The 21,854-nt window shown below is 38.1% G+C and overlaps 1 protein-coding gene across 2 annotated transcripts in view; it reads right to left on the bottom strand.

The window, feature by feature from the left end:
• Positions 1-448: 448 nt before the first annotated feature.
• The window catches only part of COPS2 (COP9 signalosome subunit 2), a gene marked incomplete at both ends in the record, with an annotated part of 28,176 nt that continues 6,770 nt past the window's right edge, over positions 449-21,854 (bottom strand). Inside the window, 12 exons of one of the 2 annotated variants that reach the window (XM_080706941.1) lie at positions 449-593; positions 1,222-1,280; positions 2,237-2,319; positions 3,580-3,677; positions 6,597-6,649; positions 6,759-6,937; positions 7,358-7,541; positions 10,113-10,190; positions 10,305-10,415; positions 13,284-13,409; positions 15,651-15,728; positions 16,057-16,170. In XM_080706941.1, the coding sequence (XP_080563067.1) occupies positions 449-593; positions 1,222-1,280; positions 2,237-2,319; positions 3,580-3,677; positions 6,597-6,649; positions 6,759-6,937; positions 7,358-7,541; positions 10,113-10,190; positions 10,305-10,415; positions 13,284-13,409; positions 15,651-15,728; positions 16,057-16,170 (1,308 nt within the window). The remainder of the gene's footprint in view (positions 594-1,221; positions 1,281-2,236; positions 2,320-3,579; positions 3,678-6,596; positions 6,650-6,758; positions 6,938-7,357; positions 7,542-10,112; positions 10,191-10,304; positions 10,416-13,283; positions 13,410-15,650; positions 15,729-16,056; positions 16,171-21,854) is intronic. The other variant, XM_080706942.1, reaches the window with a different exon arrangement.

The raw sequence follows: 21,854 nt of genomic DNA, 5'->3' as shown, positions 1-21,854 counted from the left end.
ACATTTTCATTTATACATGAGAAAAGGAAGTGTTCAAAAGGGTATGCATTTCAAGTTATTGCAGGTTATTTGTGAGAGAATTTCTGCGAGTAAAACATGTTTAAATTTAACCAACAGTAGCATGTCAGTGTATTTAAAATCATGACAAAAATCTTCTCTCTGGTCATGTTGCCCATGACAAATTACTAGGATGTTGTATACTTAGGGCAAGATGTCAATACAGCATAAATCCCATGGTATTTTGGTTTTCTTCTGGAGATTAAAGCTGTTTTTCTTGGGATAAATGCAGCAGCAAAACACAAACCAGTTGATCAAAAAAGCACTTCTGCCATTACTCCAATAATTTTCAGGACACATCAACCGACAGTAGTTTTGCCATTCCCAGTTCTTTTAAGGATTCTATCTCTGCACTGTTGCTTTAAGGATGTCTGTAAAAGCGTGCTCTCTGTTAAGCCAGTTTACTGACTACAGCCTGGTTGAGAGAGTTTAGTTGGTTGGTCCATTTATCTAGTGCAGTATACCGCGCACCACCCCTCTTCTGATGATCCAGTTCAAGGAGCTGATTGACTTGATCAATTCGGCCATGAATAGTGCTAGAAATAAAGAAAGAAAAGAAATGTATCTACGAATCATTTTCACTAAGAATCGCTCTTACATGGTTTCATAAAATATTCACAATATCAACAAATGCAAAAGAAAAAGAATTCTCCTGCCTACATTAAACAAGTGAAATTAGTGTTAGCTGAAACACTTACTGCCTCACTCAAATCTAGAAAGAAACCAGATGTTGGCTCTGCCATGAGTTTCAGTGGAAGAATCACCAGTCACACATTTATACAGTTGATTGAAGGCAAGTATCATCTGTCATTTCAATAATGCACTGCTTTTAAGAAAGATATTTTAAAACTGTTTTGTGCCATGTATCCTATACTTAAAAGTACTATTCACTAAATAATTCCTTTGCTGTATACAGGTCATATACTGAATGAGAAATCCTGAAAAACCAAAGTTACTTAGGGCTTTTCCAGAAATCATGTCTTTAATGTGCTTATTCATTGACTAAAAAAATTGCTTTTTCTCACAATGCCTCTCCTAATAGAAAATCTAAGCTACAGAGTGCTTTCTATGAAAAATCAAGACTTCAACAGCTACTTCTGTCATCATTATTCAAGATGCATGGTCTCAAACAACTTGTGACTTAAAAATATGCAAAGTACTTACTTATCCAATATGCACTGCACCAGCAAGCTTTCCACATCAGCTACATCTATGTTTAACTCCTACGACGGAAGATTCATTACAAGATTTCATAATCTTATACAATTATTGGTTTTAAAGTCATTTCTACAACTTAAAGAAAAATTAGCAGAGATTTTTTAAACAAATGATCACTTTAAATATCTTCTAGAAAACAGGTTTAACTTTGTAACATTGTGTGTGTGTGTGTGTGGGGGGGTGTACTGGGGATTGAACTCATGGGCATTCTACCTCTGAGCTAATCCCCAGCCTTTATTTTATTATTTGGAAACAGGGTCTCACTAAGTTACTGACAGCCTCGCTAAGTTGCTGAAGCTGGCTTTGAACCTGCAATCACCCTGTCTCAGCCTCACAAATACTGAAATATCAAACATGCGCCACCGTTCCTGGCTTAACTCTGGAACTTTTGAAGTATATTCCTAGTATGCTTGTAGTATAGTTGAAGTTGGTCCTTCATCAATGATAATATTTCAGCCATTACTCTCTTCTACAATTTTCTTTTTTTTTTGGTGGTACTGGGGGTGGAACCCAGAGGCTTTCTACCTCCGGGCTATACTCCCAGACCTATTTTTATATTTTATTTGGAAACAGGGTCTCACTAAGTTGCTGAGAGCCTCAGTAAGTAGCTGAGGCTGGCTTTGAACCTGTGCGATCCTCCTGTCTCAGCCTCCCAAGCGCAGGGATTACAAGCGTGCGCCACCACACCCGGCTTCTTCTACAATTTTCTGAGGCTGAAAAAAGTCTTTAGAAATTTAGTGATTCCCAATTCTCTTCTAAAATATGCTAACTCAACTTATGCAAAACAAAACAAAACCCCCAAACAAAACAACTCAGAAAAATTCACATAAAGGTAAAGCTCTTATATTATGCTTAACTTAATAATATGCAATATTTCCAAATTAGAATTAATCTTTTAAAAGAATAATATACTAAATTTGTAAGTATAAATTATACATTTTATTGAAATACATGAATATACCTTAGAAATAAAAGGAATATGTATTCTTGTGTAAGGCTTAATTAATTTTATGAGGACTTGTGTTCTGATGTTTCGTAAAAGCTCTGAAAGACAAAATCAATACATTTGCATTTAATGCTTTGTAAGTTATGTGTTTCTCCTACTAATTAACTATATTGTATCTTCTCAAAATCGGTGGGAGTAATGGATGCACAGTAGTAGAGGCTGCCTCTCCCATAATTACTTGTTCGTGCCTCGCCGCCTCTGCTTATATTGCAACTTCACTAAAATATCTCCTGCTTTCTCCATAATATTTCATTATCCATCACTTACTTAACAGTTAAATGGTCTTTCAAGAAGCTTTGATTTCTATCAGCTGAGTTTCTTGTTTTACACTCTTTCAAAACCTATTCTATTTTATACTTTGCTTTACAATTTCCCCACATACAATTGTCTTTTTAACTTTAAAATCTAGCCTGGAGTCACAGACAATATTCCTACATTTTTCTCTAAGTACAAAATGCTGTATCAATCCAGGAGGTTCATATAAGAACTTAAAAAAATCTATCTGTGGAATGAGAGAGAAAGCTGGGGAAAACAGAACATTACTTCTAACATATGCTTCCAATTTTCCTGATGCATCTGGAGTTAAAGTACTTAAACGAGTGGTTCCAAATGGTCATTTAAAAAACCCTCAGGTAGCTGGATAATAGGTGGGAACACTAAGAAGTTATGAGAGCTCTCAGGACGGAGATGCCTTTTGTTTTTGTTAACTCAAGAGAAGTTGGATCTCATTCACTTACTGGCATGGAACCTCCCACTGTGACCTATTTCTGTAGTAAATGCACCTCAGCGTTACCTATGGCGGAATATTTTCAAAGCTTTTTCATTAACCTTAAAAATTAACTTCGAATTTAAGCATCAATAATCAACATGCAAAAGTACCTAAATGTGACTAAAAAGGCCAAAAGGACAGGTACCCCAAACAACATGGACATCACGTGAGAATCCCAACATGCAGCTGGCTAAGCAGCATCTTCCTGATTTTTGTGGTACTGGGGTTCCTGGAAGCCCTTCTACCTCCGGGCTGCACTCCCAGACCTATATATTTTTATTTGGAAACAGGGGCTCCTAAGCCAGCGCGGCTGGCTTCTAACTGCGCGATCCTCCTGTCTCTGCCTCCCAAGCGCGGGGATTACAAGCGTGCCCACCACGCCTGGCTAAGCAGCATCTTACACGTACATGACAGCATTTAAAAACATTTCTGTACTTTGCGATAACAACTTAATCCCATTCAACTTCTCCACTATGAAGCATCTGATAGAGGCAAAGAAAACGAAATTCAGTTCGTGGAGAGAACATACCTTCAATGTGTTCTCTTATAAAGGGATCATCCATGATGTTGCTGTGATTTGTTTTCAGGATCTTTTCAAATTCAGTGATGTCATTATTCTGATAGGCACTAACAACAACAACAACAAAAATGTATAGATGTTGTTAAGCATGAAGAAGGCATGTATTATGTCAGAAAATCCAGAGCCTGTTTCCCAACTGTCATGTACAAAAGTCTAAATTGCATTACTGTTTCTATCATGGAAATCAGAATTAAACACACACACATAGCCTTCGACCAAAATACATTTCAGGGGATGTAGCTCAGTGGTAGAATTGCACAGTAAGTGCAAAACTTAAGTTCAATTCCCAGCACCCCCAAAACCAAGATTTTTCTGGTTTAATTTTTTTCATATTTATTAAAGAGTAAGTAGATCTTTGGGGGTTATGTACTATATTTATAGTTGCTAATTAAAGTACTCTCAAATGCTTAAGTTTTGTTTGAAACTGATGAAGCACTTGGTAACTATCTGATGCTTTCCAATTACATTGTCCATTTAGGCCCTTACGGATTAACGAACCTGGTTTCATGCACACTACATGAAGGGCCTGGCCTTATCTTTCAAATAAGAAAGCCAGTATCTTCCTCTGAGGGCTATTCAGAAAATGCAGCTTCCTAATTTGTATCTCCTAGAAAGCTACCAGCAACTGCCAAACTTTTTCAGAAGGGACATGTGAATCTCCAGTATCTCTAGCCTTAGAAAGCCCTGGGCTGTACAGCAGAGCCATCGCTGGCAGGGTTAGTGCCGCATGAGCGCACACAGGAGTGGCGGGACCCTGCTGCAGAAGGCCTCAGTCCTGAGGTGTCTGGAACCTGCTCCTGCAGTACTGCAAGGCTCTATGGGACTGCTGAAGGTGCTGAGAAGGAAGAAGCCAACCTTCTGGACATGGCACCACTGTGTGCTTTCTATGTGAGACATAGCGTCAACCATTCTGCACGCCCTCTGCTGTGCCTCCATCTGTTGGGTCGCAATGTGACTTCGTGTTAGGGGCAGGTGATTCAAGTGCTTCAACAGGAATTATTTTCCTCTAGTCTGCTGGCAACTGACTAGGAAGATAAAATTAGGAAGCATTACTTTCTTACCTACCCCAAACACATTACTGCAATATACTATAGGAGGATATAGTCAAGTATTGAAAATATTTGCATACACATGTTTATATTAGACTGGCATATATATTTTAACTATGAGACTTTTCCATTACTTAAGTAGGTTTCTTCTTTTAAAATTTTATACAAAATTGTGGGACACCATGTGTTGCCTGTTTTGAAAAAAAAATTACGAAGATACAGGCTTCACTGGGGTAAATAAACATAATATATAAATACAATGATAGCTTTATAAAGGGGTCTAATAAACTGGTTATTTAATCAATTTTAATGTACTTATATGTATTAAATTGGTTAATTTATGTAAAACATTAATGTTTAGAGTAAAAATTTCCTTAATAAGAGTTTTAAAAGTTTAAACTATTGATGATGATGATGATTATTATTGTGGTACTGGGGGTGGGACTCAGGGGCTTTTCTACCTCCGGGCTACACTCCCAGACCTATTTTATATTTTATTTGGAAACAGGGTCTCACTAAGTTGCTCAGAGCCTCACTAAGTAGCTGAGGCTGGCTTTGAATCTGTGCGATCCTCCCGTCTCAGCCTCCCAAGCACTGTGATTACAAGCGTGCGCCACCACGCTATTAATTATTAATTTAATGTTATAAAAATTTTAAAATGTATTCTGAAGTTAAATCAAACACTTAAAAAGTGAAGTTAATCACTATACCAAATCAGCTCTTATTTAATATGAAGCAAAATGTAGATAGAATAAAGTGAAATAAAGATAGAGAAGTCTCCTTTCATAACTCAATCAACTCGATTCAATAAATAATACTAAAGTAGACTGAAGAAACAAACAATAAAGGAATTAATTACTTATGGTCAATTTAGGGTTTTATTTTATTCCCCAAACATTCCTACTCCTCCTGAGAACGCCTGAATCTTATTTTTAATGGTGAAAATTGTGAATTCTTAAATATAAAAAGCACTTAATTTGTAAAACTCACAGCCGAATAAAAACAAAGCGAATGAGGAAACTTTACAAAGAAATAACAGAAAATTTGCTTTTTTTTTCAAATACAGAAAACTTACATATATGTAAGTATGTTACACCTGAAAAATCCTGTCCCAGATCCCTAAATGTAGTTTTCCAGTCTTTATAAACTGTTCTACCACTTAAAACAAAGGATATGAAGAAATTTAAGAGGTTTCTTATTTTTCTACCAAAAAAAAAAAAAAAAAAAAATCCCATAAAAGCCTAGAGCTCCATTATTCCTAGCACACAGGAATGTTTTTCTAGCTGACAGATTTTTTTTGTGTGTGTGTGCAAAAGTCTGTTCTTCTAGGCTTTTTACTGGTCTTATTATCTATAGCTTTATTTAACTGTTGATTATGGCAGGTCTCTCCTTGGCTAACCATTACTATTCACATAAATATGCAATAATCCTTGGGTTTCTGATCAGTATGACCCCTCTGCCACCTTACCCTTCACCTCAGAAAGGTATCCCAGGAACACTCTTTAAAATATTTCTATTTCATCTTTAAGTACATGAGTAAAGAAATATGTTTATGCAGTGTTTTAAAAACTTCTTTCTTGACTCATCCTGGACTAATTCATAACTTTATTTTGGATTAAGGTAGCCAGAAAGGCAGTACACATGATGAAATTATGCTTTAAAGACATTCAAAATTAGATTCCCACTAAAAAATAGGGAGTGTGAGCGCACATACAGAAGGATAAGAAAACCAAATAGCAGATATTTTTTGTGACTAAAAGAAACAGCATACTAAATAACTTCGGAAGATACAAATTTCATAAACTTTTGTGCATTTCATACAAAAATGCAAAAGAGCAAATGTCAAAAATTAACTGATTTCTGATGCTTTCTTTTTCCTTTAAAGAAATTTACGTTGACTGAAAAACAAAATCTTACCTTACTAAATTCGTCATCGCTAGAATTTCTGGATCATTTTTGTACGGCTTGGCCTAAACACAGTCAGAAGAAAAATGAATTATGTGTTATGTACAGAGGAAGAACACCACTTACTCCCACACAAAAGTGAGCCGGCAAGAGAAGTTAACAAGGCACACACACCTCCTGTGAGTCAAAAGGGTTTATTCCCGATTTCATTAGCATATTTGCTAAGACCAAATATTTTAAGCAAGTAGTTCGTCGTGGACTTCCCGATTCATCGTAATTTTTGAAGGCTTCAAAAAAATCAGTGTGTGCCTTTTCAAATTCACCTTCTCTCAAATGCATTTTACCGCCGCATTCTGTGAAGAATAAAATAAAAAAACATTTTAAATTCTGTAATAAGAAAATCGAACATTTTCTAAAGACCAAATGAAAACTCTTTCATTGGCTTTCCGTTTGTTAAATCTATAACTTGAATAGTGCTGTTCCCAGGGTATTTTCTTTTCTAAAGAGCAAGCTCTTCATTAAACATCAGCCAAACAGACACTTGCAAATCTTCATCCTTAGTTGAAACAGAAGGTATAACTCAGGAATAGAACCTCTGATAAAGTGAATTTTCTAATATCGTTACCGTTATAACTTTCACAAGCCTGGAATCCACCCTAATTTCTAAGATTGACGTCAATACCATTTATGGTGAGTGAAACAGAAACCACCTTCATTTAGCCAAATGCGACGCCACGCGGGCATCTGCATGTTACCACCCGTGCTCTCCACACCCAACTTGCCTCTGATGACGCCCATGATGAGCGGGTGAGGGATGGCAGACTTGATGTGAAGAGACTGCTCGTAGAGCGCTTTAAGCTTTTTGTTATTTTTCTGAGCTGTGTACATCTGAATTTCCAAAGCATATATTTCTAGTAACTGTGTACCTTTCTTCAGATCATCTTCTCCATCATCGGTCTAAGAAAGCAAATGCTTAACTTTAGCCAACACACATTTCTAAGACACCTTAGTAATTTTCATTTATGAAAGTACGGGAACCTTATATTTATAATATTATATTCTATGTGAAAATGTAGTACAAATTTCACCAGGAATTAGCATATTTGGGAAACCATTTCTTTTTTTTTGGTGGTACTGGGAACTGAACCCAGGGGGATTCTACCTCTGAGCGACATTCCTCGCCCTATTTTATTTTTGAAACAGGGTCTCACTAAGTTGCTAAGGCCGGCTGCCAACCCACGATCCCTCTCAGCCTCCCCAAGTACTGGGATTATAGGCATACACCACCACGCCCAGCTTGGAATGCCACTTTTAATGGCTCAAAGGGAACCTATATATCTTTTTTTTTTTTTTTTTTGGCGGCACTGGGGATTGAACCCAGGGGCATTCTGCCTCTGAATTACATACTCAGCCTTATTTTATTTTTTGTTTTGAAGCAGGCTCTCACTAAGTTGTGAAGGGCCTAAGTTTCTGAGACTCACAGTGAACCTGTGATCCTCCTGTCTCAGCCTCCTAAGTCCTGGAATTACAACTGTGTGCCACCACACACAGCTTTAAATATCCTTTTTTACTTCCTTGTTACTGAATAAAAGTAGCTAGAAACCTGCCCTTCCCCCTGCATAGTCCATCCTGCACTGGAGACTGAGCCCAGGGTTGGGTCTACCACTAAGCTGAGTTACATCCCCATTCCCTTTTTTTTTTTTTTTTTTTTTTGAGATAGGATCTAATTGAACTTGAGATCCTCCTGAGTAGCTGGTGTATGTCTCTGTGCCCAGCTTGATGTTCATGTTTTTAACTAGAAGATTTATTTATGGTCTTCTCAAGTCTTTTTTTTTTTGTTTTTTGCGGGTCTGGAACCCAGGGGCATTCCACCTCCAAGCTACACCCACTGCCCTATTTTTTATTCTTTATTTTGAAACGGGGTCTCACTAAGTTGTAGAGGGCCTCGCTAAATAGCTGAGGCTGGCTGTTAACTGTGATCCTCTAGTCTCAGACTCCCAAATGCTGGGTTACAAACGTGCCCACCACGCCCGACTTCCCAACATCTTTACAACTCCTTAGATCCACTTACTCAATAAAAAGAAAGCACTTGTTGAGTACCTCCTTGGGGAAATGCAAAGTTCAATAAGCAAAAGTTCCTTCTCTAAAAGAGCTCACAGTCTAGTAGAACAACCTGTCAGCCAATAAATTATAATGTAAATGACAACGATTCTAGCTGAAGCATGGACTAAGTACCAACTGGTAAAGGGAGAGAAAGGGAAACTCTTCTGAGGAATGTCGAAGGAATTACAAAGGTAGTGGTAAGACACCAACTTTGAAAAAGGACCAATAGCCCACAAAATTTGGGCACTACAAAATAGCATGTCCGTAAACTTAAAACACTAACGTCCACTAAGACAAAATTGATTGGGTTTTTCAACTTAAAATCTGGCTTAGTTACTCACCAATAAAGTATAATGAGAATAAAATATATGACATTTAAAACAGTGGATTGTCAGGCATCTGACTCAGATATTAAGTAGTATAATGCTATTTACATCCAGATGTATTTTCTGATGTTGCTAAAGACACTAAGCAAAGGGGCTGGTGCAGCTCGGTGGTAGGGCACTTGCCTCCTGCCTAGCATGCACGAGGCCCTGAGTTCAAATCCCAGTACTGCGAGAAAAAAGAGGAAAAGCAACCAAGCAAAACTTCTCTCAAGTCTCTTCATCTTTCTCATATACATGCTAACAGGCCATTCACAATTCAGACGCGGTTCCTCTACCATTTCCATTTACCTTAGAGCTAAACCCTCAGCTGCGTATCAGATTAAACTTTACCTAAAGATATGCAGATCTAAGAATTCATAAGTGAGTGATCTACTTTATAAAGTAAAACCATCAAATTAAAATACCTTCAAGTGATTAGAACAGTTTCCTGATCGTTTTTCCTATTCACAGAAATGACATCTCTATTATAAAAACAGTAATAATACTTAACCTCAGAAGAGCTGAAAATATTTAAAATAGTATTATAATATAAAATTTCAAAATGACTTATTTGCTAAAGACAAAAATAAAAGCCTAAGTTAAAAGTTAACCTTTTATGCTTGTCCTGACCATATTGCTTTCAAATTTAAACTAAAATCCAGTACTTTGCCATGCTGGCCATATTTCAAATGCCTGACAGCTACATGTAGCTGGTGCTACCACATTGGATAATACGGATGTCGAATACTTTGAGCATCACTTCCACTAGAAACAGTGCTGCTAAAGAAGATTTATATATTACACATGTTTATAATATTCTTGCCCTATTTCCTTAGGGTATCACAACTGGCTTCTTTATTTATACCTGGACCTCATTCCACAAACGATAAGAATTGAAATAAGTATCAAGACAAGAATATTCAGAAAATGCTAGCATTTCTTAAACTCATTTCTGGAATATTTGAACAAAAACATCCCCAAACAATATTTTGAATACAATTATCTGGTATGCTATTTTTGTTATAAAGACAGATATTATGAAAAAATAAGGAAATGCTACCTGGCAGGACTGATGTAACTGGCGTAAAATTTTTTGAAGTTTTCCATATTCCTCTCGCTCTAAGTATAGTTTTCCAAGCTGTAAAAAAGTAAACGTATTAAAATCAAAAGATTTCAACAAGAGGCAGCATGCTTTTCTAGGAGAGATTATGGACACCCACCCATCTTCAAGAGAAAACAATGCAATCGTTACCTTTGTGTTTGTCTTAAACCACAGTCTATCATTCTTAGCATCTTTCAAAGCTTCCAGTGTTGTTTCATAGAATTCCTGCAGTAAATCCATCTGACATAAAAAATCAGAATTCTATAATTGTAAACAGCAAATTTGTACCTGTTAATAAAGTTAATTTGAACAAACTAAAAGTGCATCTTTGAACTCTAATACAATAAGACACACTATTTACATCTTACCAAATGGCTTCTACAGTCCAAAAAATTAACAGATCAAATTTATAAGTACAAATATCGATTTTTGTTTTCTAAGACCTACCCAGAAGACATGTGACCATATAAATTATACTGTCCTAAGCTGTAATCGTGTAGGTCTTTCCTTAACAGTCCAACAACTCATTTTATACTGACAGAAGTAAACAACATGCTATGTGGCTATTCATCGTGTACATTTTACCCACTGAGCCTTTATTTGGTAAATTCTATATGGACAAAGAATACAGCTCCTTCCCTCAAAATGGGGCTAATAGCCAGTCATGGTGGTGCACGCCTGTAATCCCAGTACTTGGGAGGCTGAGACTGGATCACAGGTTCGAGGACAGCCTCAGCACGTAGTGAAACCCTCACCAACTGAGTGAGACTCTGTTTCAAAATAAAAAGTAAAAATTGGGCTAGGGTATAGCTTAGAGATAGAATGCTCCTGGGCTCAATCCCCAGTACCAAAAAAATGCAAAATAAAAAAGTGACTAATTTGTTAGACTGCATAGCTTTATTTATTTATTTTTGTGTGTGTGTGGTACTGGGGGTGGAACCCAGGGGCTTTCTATCTCCAAGCTACACCCCAGCCCTATTTTATAATTTATTTGGCAACAGGATCTCTCTAAGTTGCCGAGAGCCTCACTAAGTAGCTGAGGCTGGCTTCGAACCTGTGTGATCCTCCTGTCTCAGCCTCCCAAGCGCTAGGATTACAAGCGTGCGCCACCACGCCCGACAACTGCATAGCTTTTAAGTTACTGGAAACCTTTCTCTCCAGAGGTAGCTGGAGAGAAAACTCGAGTATAATTTTAGCTAAATGTAATCACCACCAATTCATCTATCTCTTAATTTTTTTCATGGAAGCCACTATTTGTTTTGCGTCATGATAAGCTCCTCTGCTCACCTGTCTCCCCTGCCATTTCTCTCTGCCTTTGAGTATCTGCCTCTGAATCTCTACTTAACAGGATGGAGAGGAAAAAGGAGCGGGAGAGCAGGGAAGCAGCACACTTTCAGGAGAGGCTGCATATTCACTCGAGATTACTCAGGCATGAAGATTAAGTCGGAGCGCCACCCAACCAACACCTATTCTTTTTTTTTTCTTTCTTTCTTTCTTTTCTTTTTTCTTTTTTTTGGTGGTACTGGGGTTCCTGGAAGCCCTTCTACCTCCGGGCTACGCTCCCAGACCTATTATTTATTTTTTTATTTGGAAACAGGGTCTCCTAAGCCAGCACGGCTGGCTTCGAACCTGCGCGATCCTCCTGTCTCCACCTCCCAAGTGTGGGGATCACAAGCGTGCACCACCACGCCCGGTGTTATTCTTATTTTTAAAAAGCAAAAAGCTTTATAAGCTATAAAACAGCATGCAGAAGCATATTATTTTCAACCTCAAATCACCTATTCTCCTCCCCAACATACCATTAATAAGCAGTGTACCAAAAATGTTTTGATGACAGTTGTTTATAAGACTTGGAAAATATTTTCCCACTTAAGAAAATCCCCTTGATATCTAACTTAATCCCAGAATTAGAACCATTACTCAATGTTTAACAAAACCATGTTTACCTTCCTCTATTCTCACTATATACATTTTAAGAACAGAAATAAATGACCAAGAAATAAAACTCACAACTAAGTAGAAAAGGCAGGTAATAAGAGGTTGATTCTAAGATTCTTTTTTATGAATATAGAAAATACAAAATGTTCTAAGAAGTACAAATGATATATAGAACATATTTTGTATTCAAATATCAGAAGAAAGCTAAAACTTAGAGGGCGAAGTTGCTTATGACAGTATGAACAAGCAATCCAAATTCAAATGGCCTCAGCCAGGCGTGGTGGCCTGTGCTTGTAATCCCAGGGTGCACACGTGTGACCCCAGTACTTGGGAGCACCACAGGTTTGTGGCCAGCCTCAGCTACTTAGGGAGGCCCTCTGCAACTCAGTGAGAAGTGGTTTCAAAATAAAGAATAAAAAATGGGGCTGGGGGTATAACTTGGAGGTAGAATGCCCCTGAGTTCAATTACTAGTATCACAGAAAAAAAAAAGAAAAGTAAGAAAAAAATCTCAGCCAAAATGTGGATCAAAACCATATAAAATCATCACTGCTTTTCTTAAAATTACCAAACCGACAATGAAGTCCTCTCAATTCCAATGCCTAATTTATTTCACCCCCAGTCCTTTTCATCAGTCACCGTCCCCTCTCCTCTGTAGAAGCACTTACTGAACTCCTATGGAGTACTGCTAAGCAGTAACTGCTAAGAGCCCTGGCTAGGTGCAAGACCTCAACCTGATCAAACCCACACAACCTGTGCAGCGGTGCTGAGTACTCAACACTCTCCCCGGCGAGATGGCAATGGCGCATCCTAGAAGAGGCTGAGCCCGGGCGTGCAGCTCAGGGTAGAGCACTCGCCTAGTATGTGCAAAGCTCTGGGTTTGAGATGGAGGAAACCAAGCAACCAAGCAGAGAACGATGAGAGTAGCTGTACGGGAGCCTAAATATAAATCTGCAAAGGCTGTTTGCAAATTATTTTAGTCTCTGAAGATAATATTTAAAGAGATTAAGCTGGAGTTACTACTTCTTAATGTTATATAATTATTGCAATAATTAAAAAAAAGCACATACTAAATTTGGAGCACACTAAAAAGAATTGCTTTAGTAGAATCTGTAGGCCTATTATTCTTTAAACGACGAAGTTCTTGCTATAAATAAACCAAATAGTACCAGGAGAAAAACATTGAGTCTAACCTGTTTAGACGTGGAGATATAATCAAGAATAGAATTAATGGATTTTTCAGAGTAATTCCTTGTGACTGCGCTCCGAATATAGGTCAACAGTTGTTTATATCTATTCATCATTTCTGGAAAGTTTGTCTGTAAGGAAGAAGTGCATTAGATACATATTTATATGCTAAAACACATGTACATGATTAAGATACAGTACGTATCACTATATGAAATTTAGTTCATATAATTCATGTTTTTTTTAGTACTGGGGATGGAACCCAGGGGCAGTCTACCTCTGAGCTACACCCCCAGCCCTGTTTTTTATTCTTTATTTGGAAACAGGGTGGGTCACACTAAGTTGTAGAAGGCCTCACTAAGTAGCTGAGGCTGTTCATGAACCGCGATCCTCCTGTCTCAGCCTCCAAAGTACTGGGATTATAAGCGTGCGCCACCATGTCTGGCCATAATGTCCTTTATAAAAGAGAAACTATATATGTGGCAAGGATACTGTAGACATTTTATCTTTAATTAAAAATAACTAAATTACTCAGCTATAGAAACTAAACTTATGAATTCAGCCTATGAAACAAGTACAACTTCTACATCTGCCAAATTTCAGTTATTATTCCTCATAGCACAACATATTTATTCAAATTATAAAAAGTATAAAATAGGCCGGGCGTGGTGGCGCACGCTTGTAATTCCCGCGCTTGGGAGGCAGAGACAGGAGGATCACGCAGGTTCGAAGCTAGCCCCGCGCGCTGGCTTAGGAGACCCTGTTTCCAAATAAAAATGCAAAAGTAGGTCTGGGAGTGTAGCCCAGAGGTAGAAGGGCTTCCAGGAACCCCAGTACCACCAAAAAAAAAAAAAAAAAAAAAAAGAAAAGTATAAAATATTTTCCTATTAAAAAGAGCTGAGCTGGGCATGGTGGTGCACGCTTGTAATCCCGGTACTTGGGAGGCTAAGACAGGAGGACTGTAGGTTTGAGGACAGCCTCAGCAAACAGACTCTCATCAACCTCGTGAGACCCTGCTTCAAAAATAAAATTAAAAAATAGGGTTGGGGGTGTAACTCTGAGGCAGAATGCCCCTGGTTCAATCTCCAGTGCCACAAAAAGCAAAAACAGAAGTTAAAATAAATTTCTGAAATGCCTTGGGTACCAGATATGCAGAAGTCAGCCATATCCTTCCTTGAAGATTTACTCCCTAAGGAAGTTTTTCAACCAGAGTTCTATATTTCCTTTTGTCTTAACTAGTTGGTTAGGCAGAAAAATGTGAATTAAAAATTCTCTTCAAGCCCCAGAACTCATCTCAAGAAGTCTTTCCACTTAAGACCACTCAACTGCAGATATAACGTTGCCATTTCTCACGTGACTATTATATACCATTATGGGTTATTTCAGGAGGCATGAACAATATGAACAAATAAAGGAGTGCCAGTGAAATATCCAGCCGTTAAACATGTGGGGAGAAGTTTACTCTCTCAAAGTATACCATATAATTCAGTTCATTAGTGTAACTTGCGATCTCCATCCAGACTGCGTAATCTCCAAATGCTAGTAACCCTTCCCTTTTTACTAAGTTCTGTACTTCTCTGCTTTTAACCAGGGAAAGGGAGCGCTGGCAGGTATGAATGCTTCTTAACCAACTGAACATAGGTGTTTATTAAGATAAAAACGAGATAGATAATGTACGTATGGTAAACATCTTATGTCTCTGTGGATATGTTTTGTTTCTAAGTATGCAAGTTTCATGTGAGAGTAAATACGAGGTAACGTCCTATTAGCAAGTTGCTACGAGATCGCAGAAATGTGACTATTCCAACTCTGAGATTCGATTTTAGCAACACAGCAGAATTTTAGCAAAAAGTTTTGAATTAATCAATCTCCTTATGCTGTAACTTCAAAGCTCGTTTTTTAAAAAAAAATTCGCTATTGTAATTAAAGAGTGAGGAAGATTAGCTAATTGGTTTTATCTACAGGGTTGCATATTCAGAGCAACTAAAAATAAGCCCATCTAACTTTTTACTGTTGTGTTTACCAACACAACTACACAGCAATATAGGTGTTGCTCTGGATCCAAGTAGAAAACGAGGGGCAGAGATGGAGGCTAAAACCCCTCTTGAGAACCACAGCTTATGGCACAGACGAGGCTGAGCTGCTCTCGGTTCATGGTGCGACTGGCAGCTGGTGGAGACTTTTAAGACACAGGGGTAATGGAAGAAAGTTAGGTCGTGGGGTGACCTTGATGGTGGTAGAGGCCTCTTCTCAATATGAAAACATGCCAATAGAACTATTTTAAAGAAGATATAAAGGCATTTTGTTGCAGTTAGATCTTTCCCTAGAGAACTTCTTCATTAACAGTTTATGCCCCTCAAAGCACATCTTACCAACTTGAAGTTAATCTTAATCATCTGTTTCAGTGCTTTGAATCCCCATTCTCCTTTTTCACCTTCAAGTTCCAAGACCTAGAAATGGGAAGAAATTCTTAATCTAGTTTAAAATTAACACATTACTTTCTAATGACATCCAATGTCTAAGTCTTGAATTTATTTTACAGCATACTCATAACAAACATCTCCCTAAGAATTCCACCTTTTCTCAGTACCAAGAGACAAGTCTTCAGATACCTACTTACGGATAAGCAACGATAAGCAACTTACTTCCACCCGCAGTTTTATCTTACAGGCTTATCACCAACTATTCAAAGCACACTTCTGAGATTAAATCACTTCGGACTTAATTTGGTCTAATGCATCATTTAAAAACCATAAAATCAACTGGAAAAATATAAACCTTCTGGAAGCTGCTTAATGCTGCTTTCGGGTCATCTTCTTTTAATGCTTTGGAGTTATAGTACTGGTTTTCCAAATCCACATTTGGTTCCGAGTTACTGTCTTCGGAGTACTCCTGTGTTGAAAAGAAAGAGATACGAGTGGAACAAGACAGAGAGGAAACCACACACTGCGGTGTCAACAGTACCGTTAAGACAGAAAATCCATGTTCACGTGAAAATGAAGCCATCTTGAATACCTGGGTAAAATGGCCATTGATATTGATTTAAAAAGGCAAAAAAAGAGGGGGGGGGGAATCAAGTGTATAGTAAAACAAAATTCTTTCAAATCAAACTACAATTTTTATAGGATTAAAGCAAAGAACTAATACTGGCTCATGATTCCTCTCCCATTCTACAGTGGTTAAGTGTCAGTCACTCAACTGAGAAAAATCGAATGTAAACGTGTTCTAATTATTACTTTTTTGGTTTTATAATTAAATTTCTCAACTGCCTAAGTCTAAATTTCATTATTCTAACATACCCTAACTAGCTAAGATGCTAACTTACATATGGTAGACAAGTCTAGTGCTAAATATATATATGTATATATATTTTTAATAAGAATATTTGTTTTATGTACATTCCATATTGCAATAGCTGTTCAGTTGTTTATATCAGTGTAATTTACATAGGCTCATAAAGGCAGAGGACTTAAGAGAGGTCTATAAGTATTTAGAAAACTCAATACATCAACACAAGATGAATTTCTCAATAATCACGTCTAAGGCCAAACTCAGGGGCCTTCTATCTCTGAGCTACATCTATTTCATTTTATTTTATTTTATTTGGTGGTACTGGGGTTCCTAGAAACCCTTCTACCTCCAGGCTACACTCCCAGACCTATTTTATATTTTTTATTTAGAAACAGAGTCTCTTAAGCCAGTGAGGCTGGCTTCCAGCCTGCTCGATCATCCTGTCTCCGCCTCCCAAGCGCGGGGATTGCAAGTGTGCGCCACCACGCCCGGCTTTATTTTATTTTGAAACAGGACCTCACTAAGTTGTGGAGGCCTCACTAAATGTCCCCCTTTACATGCTATTTCTTTCTCTTTCCACCTCTTGCCATCTGGCAAACTATGACTTTTCATTGTAGATCTTGGCCTAAGGCCCATCTTCTCGAGGAAGAGTCATAACTATAAAACCTACTTTATACGTTTGGAAGTCAGTTCTGTAGTTTTACTAGAAACAAACAAACATTTCTCAAAACTTATGAGACATATCACATATATATTTTTAAGCCTCAGTTAAAATTGTTCAATAAAATAGAGGAAAGCTGAACCAAGAAATTATCTTTTTGCATCCCAAACCTTTAGAATTGCAGTCCTGGACCCAGGATACACTTATCACAAAGTCTAAGAATTTGGACTCTCATTAAAAGTCTACTTATTTTTGGTTTCTTGGTCCAAAAAAATTAGAAAAACCAGGTAGGCCAGGATGAAGTTGAGTGGTATATCTGATAGTGGTAGGGTTGGCATTACTGAGTTTCTCTGCAAAGGGGAGACTGAAAATATATGAGGAATTGAAGAGATTAGCCCCAGTTATCTGGGAGTTATCAAATCAGTTACAAAAATCATTAAAAACTGGATCCTTAGTTGAGCGGTGTGGTGCATATCTGTAATCCCCATATTTTGGAGGCTGAAAGAGGGGGATCCCCCGTCTAAGGCCAAACTCAGCAACTTAATGTGACCCTGTTTTAAAATTAACAAAGGATTGAGAGGTGAAACTCAGAGGTAAAATGCCACTGGGTTCAATCCCCAGTACCAAAACAAACACACAAAAACATCACTCAAAACAAAACAATAAACTGGGCGTGGTGGCGCACACTTGTAACCCCGGGATTTGGGAGGTTGAGACAGGAGGATTGCAGGCCCGCTGCAACTTAGTGAGACCCTGTTCAAATAAAAAAGAATAAAAATGGGGTTGGGAGGCAGAATGACCCCCAGTTCCAACCCTAGTACCTCAACAACAACCACCGCCAAAATACCAGGATGCTTCACATTTCCTGTCAGGCCCACATTCACACCGGACTATAACACAAGATGGGCTACCTGCCACTTTTGAGCCCTGACAAGCTTCAGGTTAATGGGATTTCTAAGTTCTAGATGGTATAAATCCCAAAATACCCACACTGACTGACATTCGACTCAATCTAGTCCTCAATATTCTCTGAATATACTGTTTTGGTTTGTCATATGATACCGCTAAGATGTATAAATACATGAGAATTGCCAAAGCTGATGGTCCGCTCGTCGCCTTGTGAACAGGCAGCTCACCACGCCGTGTTATACCATCTTCACACGGTTTGCACCAGCCACCATGACATCACCAACCTGCCGCCTGAGGCTCAGTGAGTCCCATCACCACCACACGCTGTGCACAACAGCAAAGTCCTCTTCGTCATTATCCAGCTGTGTGTGTGTGTGTGTGTGTGGTACTGGGGATGAAATTCAGAGACATTCTACCTTAGCGTTACAACTCCAGCCCAATTTTATTTCTTATTTGGAAACAAGGTCTCACTACTTGCTGAGGCTGTCCTTGAAACTGGGATCCTCCTGTCTCAGCCTCCCAAGTACTGGGATTACAGTCATGCACCACCATGCCTGGCTACCCAGATATAATTTTTTAAACTAATATTTTGAAGTCTTTAGAACAATTTTATTGTTTGAATGCTTTTATTGTTGATACTTAACAATCATGATTCACTTACCAAGGGGGACACATTCTGAGAAATGTGTCATTAGAGTATTTCCTCATGTGTGAACACAGAGTATACTTACACTAAGACGGCTTCTGTGTCACTAGGGCGTATAATCTTATGTGCCCCCGTCATGTCCGTAGTCTATCGCTAACCAAATGTCATTACGTGGCACCTGACTGTATATGCCAGCAATGAGTGTTAAATGCAAAGTCAGTCTTTCCCTTCCAGACACTCAGGGTCTACTAAGAAACAGGTATGCAAATGAAATTGCAACATAATACAGTAAAAGCAAATAACAAAGACACATATTAGGCATAGTGACATCTCAAAAAAGGAATATCAGCTATCTAACAGAGGAAGAAAAAGACACGTGAATTAGCCACATAAACAGGAGCTGCCAGCAATGAGAAGGGCAGCTGACATGAAGTAATTAACACGTACAATGGCAAGGAAGCTTGCAATCGTGCTATATATTCAGAAGAATCAGGAGCAACTTGGGCTGAAGCACAGATGTAAAAGGTTAATGAGAGATGAACCCGTCGTGGACAGAGACACAGTCTAGAAGGAGTTTGGACTCTCACACAAGAGTGGCCAACAGATGATGGGGGCTTGATACCAAGTAGAAGAATGAGGAGAAAAGGAGGTGAATGGAATAAAAATAGAAGATGTTAAATGATGTTAAGGATGTAAAAGAGATTCACAAGGGCACAAAGTAAAGAAAACTAAAATTACCTATGATAACCAATGAGGTGGGTGTGGTTTGCACACCTGTAATCTCAGTACTTGGGAGGCTGGGACAGGAAGACTGCAGATTTAAGGCCAGCCTCAGCAACTGAGCAAGACCCTCTGTAAGCTAGTGAGACCCTATTTCAAAATAAAAAAATAAAATAGGGCTGGTGGTGTACTCAGAGGTAAAATGTCCCTGAGTTCAATCCTCAGTACCACAAAACAAAACACCAAGGTGGCACTAATCAGAACAGGAAATAAATTGCTAAACTTAATTTACTTATATGAAATAATGGAATATTAACTTATAAAAGCTTAATAGAAAAGAAACTGAAGTTTTGATCATCAAGAATGCTTTAAAACAATGAAGGAATCTATGTAAAAACAGGCACTTGAACATTGTACAAAGGATTAAAAAAGCCATAAAGTTCAAAAGTGGTTTCAGCTGACTTATAACTTATGTCCTGACATTTTCCCAAAGCGATCTGTGATCTATCCACATTATCTGTTCTCCTGTCCTCAAATACACCAAACGACTAAAAACCTCTGCTTTTAGGATCAACTACATTAGCTAGGAGTCTGAAACCACCTCTCCTCATAACCTTCCTGCTTTCCATGATGCGTCCAAGCCTACAACTCCTGGCAAATGTATCCACCAAAGCTTCCCTTTGTGATGCTGAGTCTTCTTAGCAAAATCCACTTTTCTACAGCGATGCTTCTACGTGGCACGCAGCTAACATAGAGCTGCGTGTATCTCTTGTTCACACTCACCTCTCACCGTCCAGCTGCGCACTACTGAAAAGCAAGCATTTGCCTGGTGTAGTGGTACGTGCTTACAATCCCAGTACTTGGGAGGCGGAGACAGACGGATCGCAGGTTTGAGGACAGTCTTAGCAATTTAAACTTAGTCTTAGCAGGATTTTCTTACTCATTTTTTTTTTTTTTTTTGTATTCCGAGCCTGGGACATTACAAAATACTCAATATTTAATTAAAATTAAAAGTGGGTGAATATTTCAAGATAACAATACAATGAAAAGTGGGTGAATATATTCTGAAGTAACCATAGCTAGGGACAATTCTGATACATGCTGGGATGTAGCCCTGGATAAGCAGAGTCAGTTCCACCATTTATATAATTACTCCTCTACCTGTTGACAACACAGGTCCTATGAAATGTACTTGAGGAAAACAAGACTCCTAATTAGATGGCTTTCTGAGACTAGGCCATGTCTAGGCAGCTGTCCCAGGCGCTAGGCACACTGAGAGGCACAGGGCAACATCTCAAATCCTGGCCACCTGTGGTTTAGCTTTTCATAAAGTTATCCCACTTTAAAAAATTTTACTCAAGTTCTATGATGTCAATCAGGGTGTTTTAATTTGTCCTAAAGTTTCCATCTTGGAATCAAAGTTAAAAAGGAGAAACATCCTAACAGTCATTAGAACATGGCTCTCGCGTTGACTTTCTCATTTGTCCTACAAATTCAAGTCACTTATTCTTGATGTTTTAGTTCCTCTTCTGTCAAATTTGGGAGCTGAATCCTGTTGGAAGTTTCTAATTCCCAGAGTTCATGCATTCATTTTGGAATACAACATATAAATTCACTTTGCTGGATACTTTTAAAGACTTAAGTCTAAGCTTATTTTTATCATTTATTACATTTGTGTTTGTTATTAAATCATTTAACTTATTATTTCAATGTATAAATATACATGTGTTCTTTACAAGTAAGAGCTATCTCCCATTACGTATTTAACTATCCTTATTTGAACCTCTCTAATTTCATTATACAAGGTATACCTTTAAGGTAATGCAAAAAACCCTTTTGAAAACCTCAAAACTTATAATCCAAATCAGTATTTTTCTTTGAGTAGCTTTAAAGAAAAACTTGGTCTAAGGATACAGATGTAAATTATGTTTCTGAAATTTTCAAGAAAGCTAAGTTTATTAAAAACAGATGTTTGTAACCTAAAACAGCATCACCCAGTTCAATGGCCCATTTATCAAGCAAACCTAACGAGATAAACTTTTTTGTGGTACTGGGGATTGGATTCAGGGGCAGTCTACCTCTCAGCTATACCCTCAGCCTTATTTTATTCTTTTCTCAGCTATACTCCCAGCCTTATTTTATTCTTTTCTCAGCTATACCCCTTATTTTATTCTTTATTTTGAAAGAGTCTCACTAAGTTGCAGAGGGTCTCACAAGTTGCTGAGGCAGGCTGCAAACCTAGGATCCTCCTGTCTCAGCTTCCCAAGTACCGGGATTATGAGCATGCCCCACCACAGCTGGCTATCAATACACTTTTTGACCACAATTAAAACTACAAAAAGGGCCAGG

This window comes from Muscardinus avellanarius, assembly GCF_963383645.1.
Source record: "Muscardinus avellanarius genome assembly, chromosome: 12".
Taxonomy (NCBI): Eukaryota; Metazoa; Chordata; class Mammalia; order Rodentia; family Gliridae; genus Muscardinus; species Muscardinus avellanarius.
Note: the sequence above shows the minus strand (reverse complement) of the source record. Positions and strands in the feature narration are given on the sequence as shown.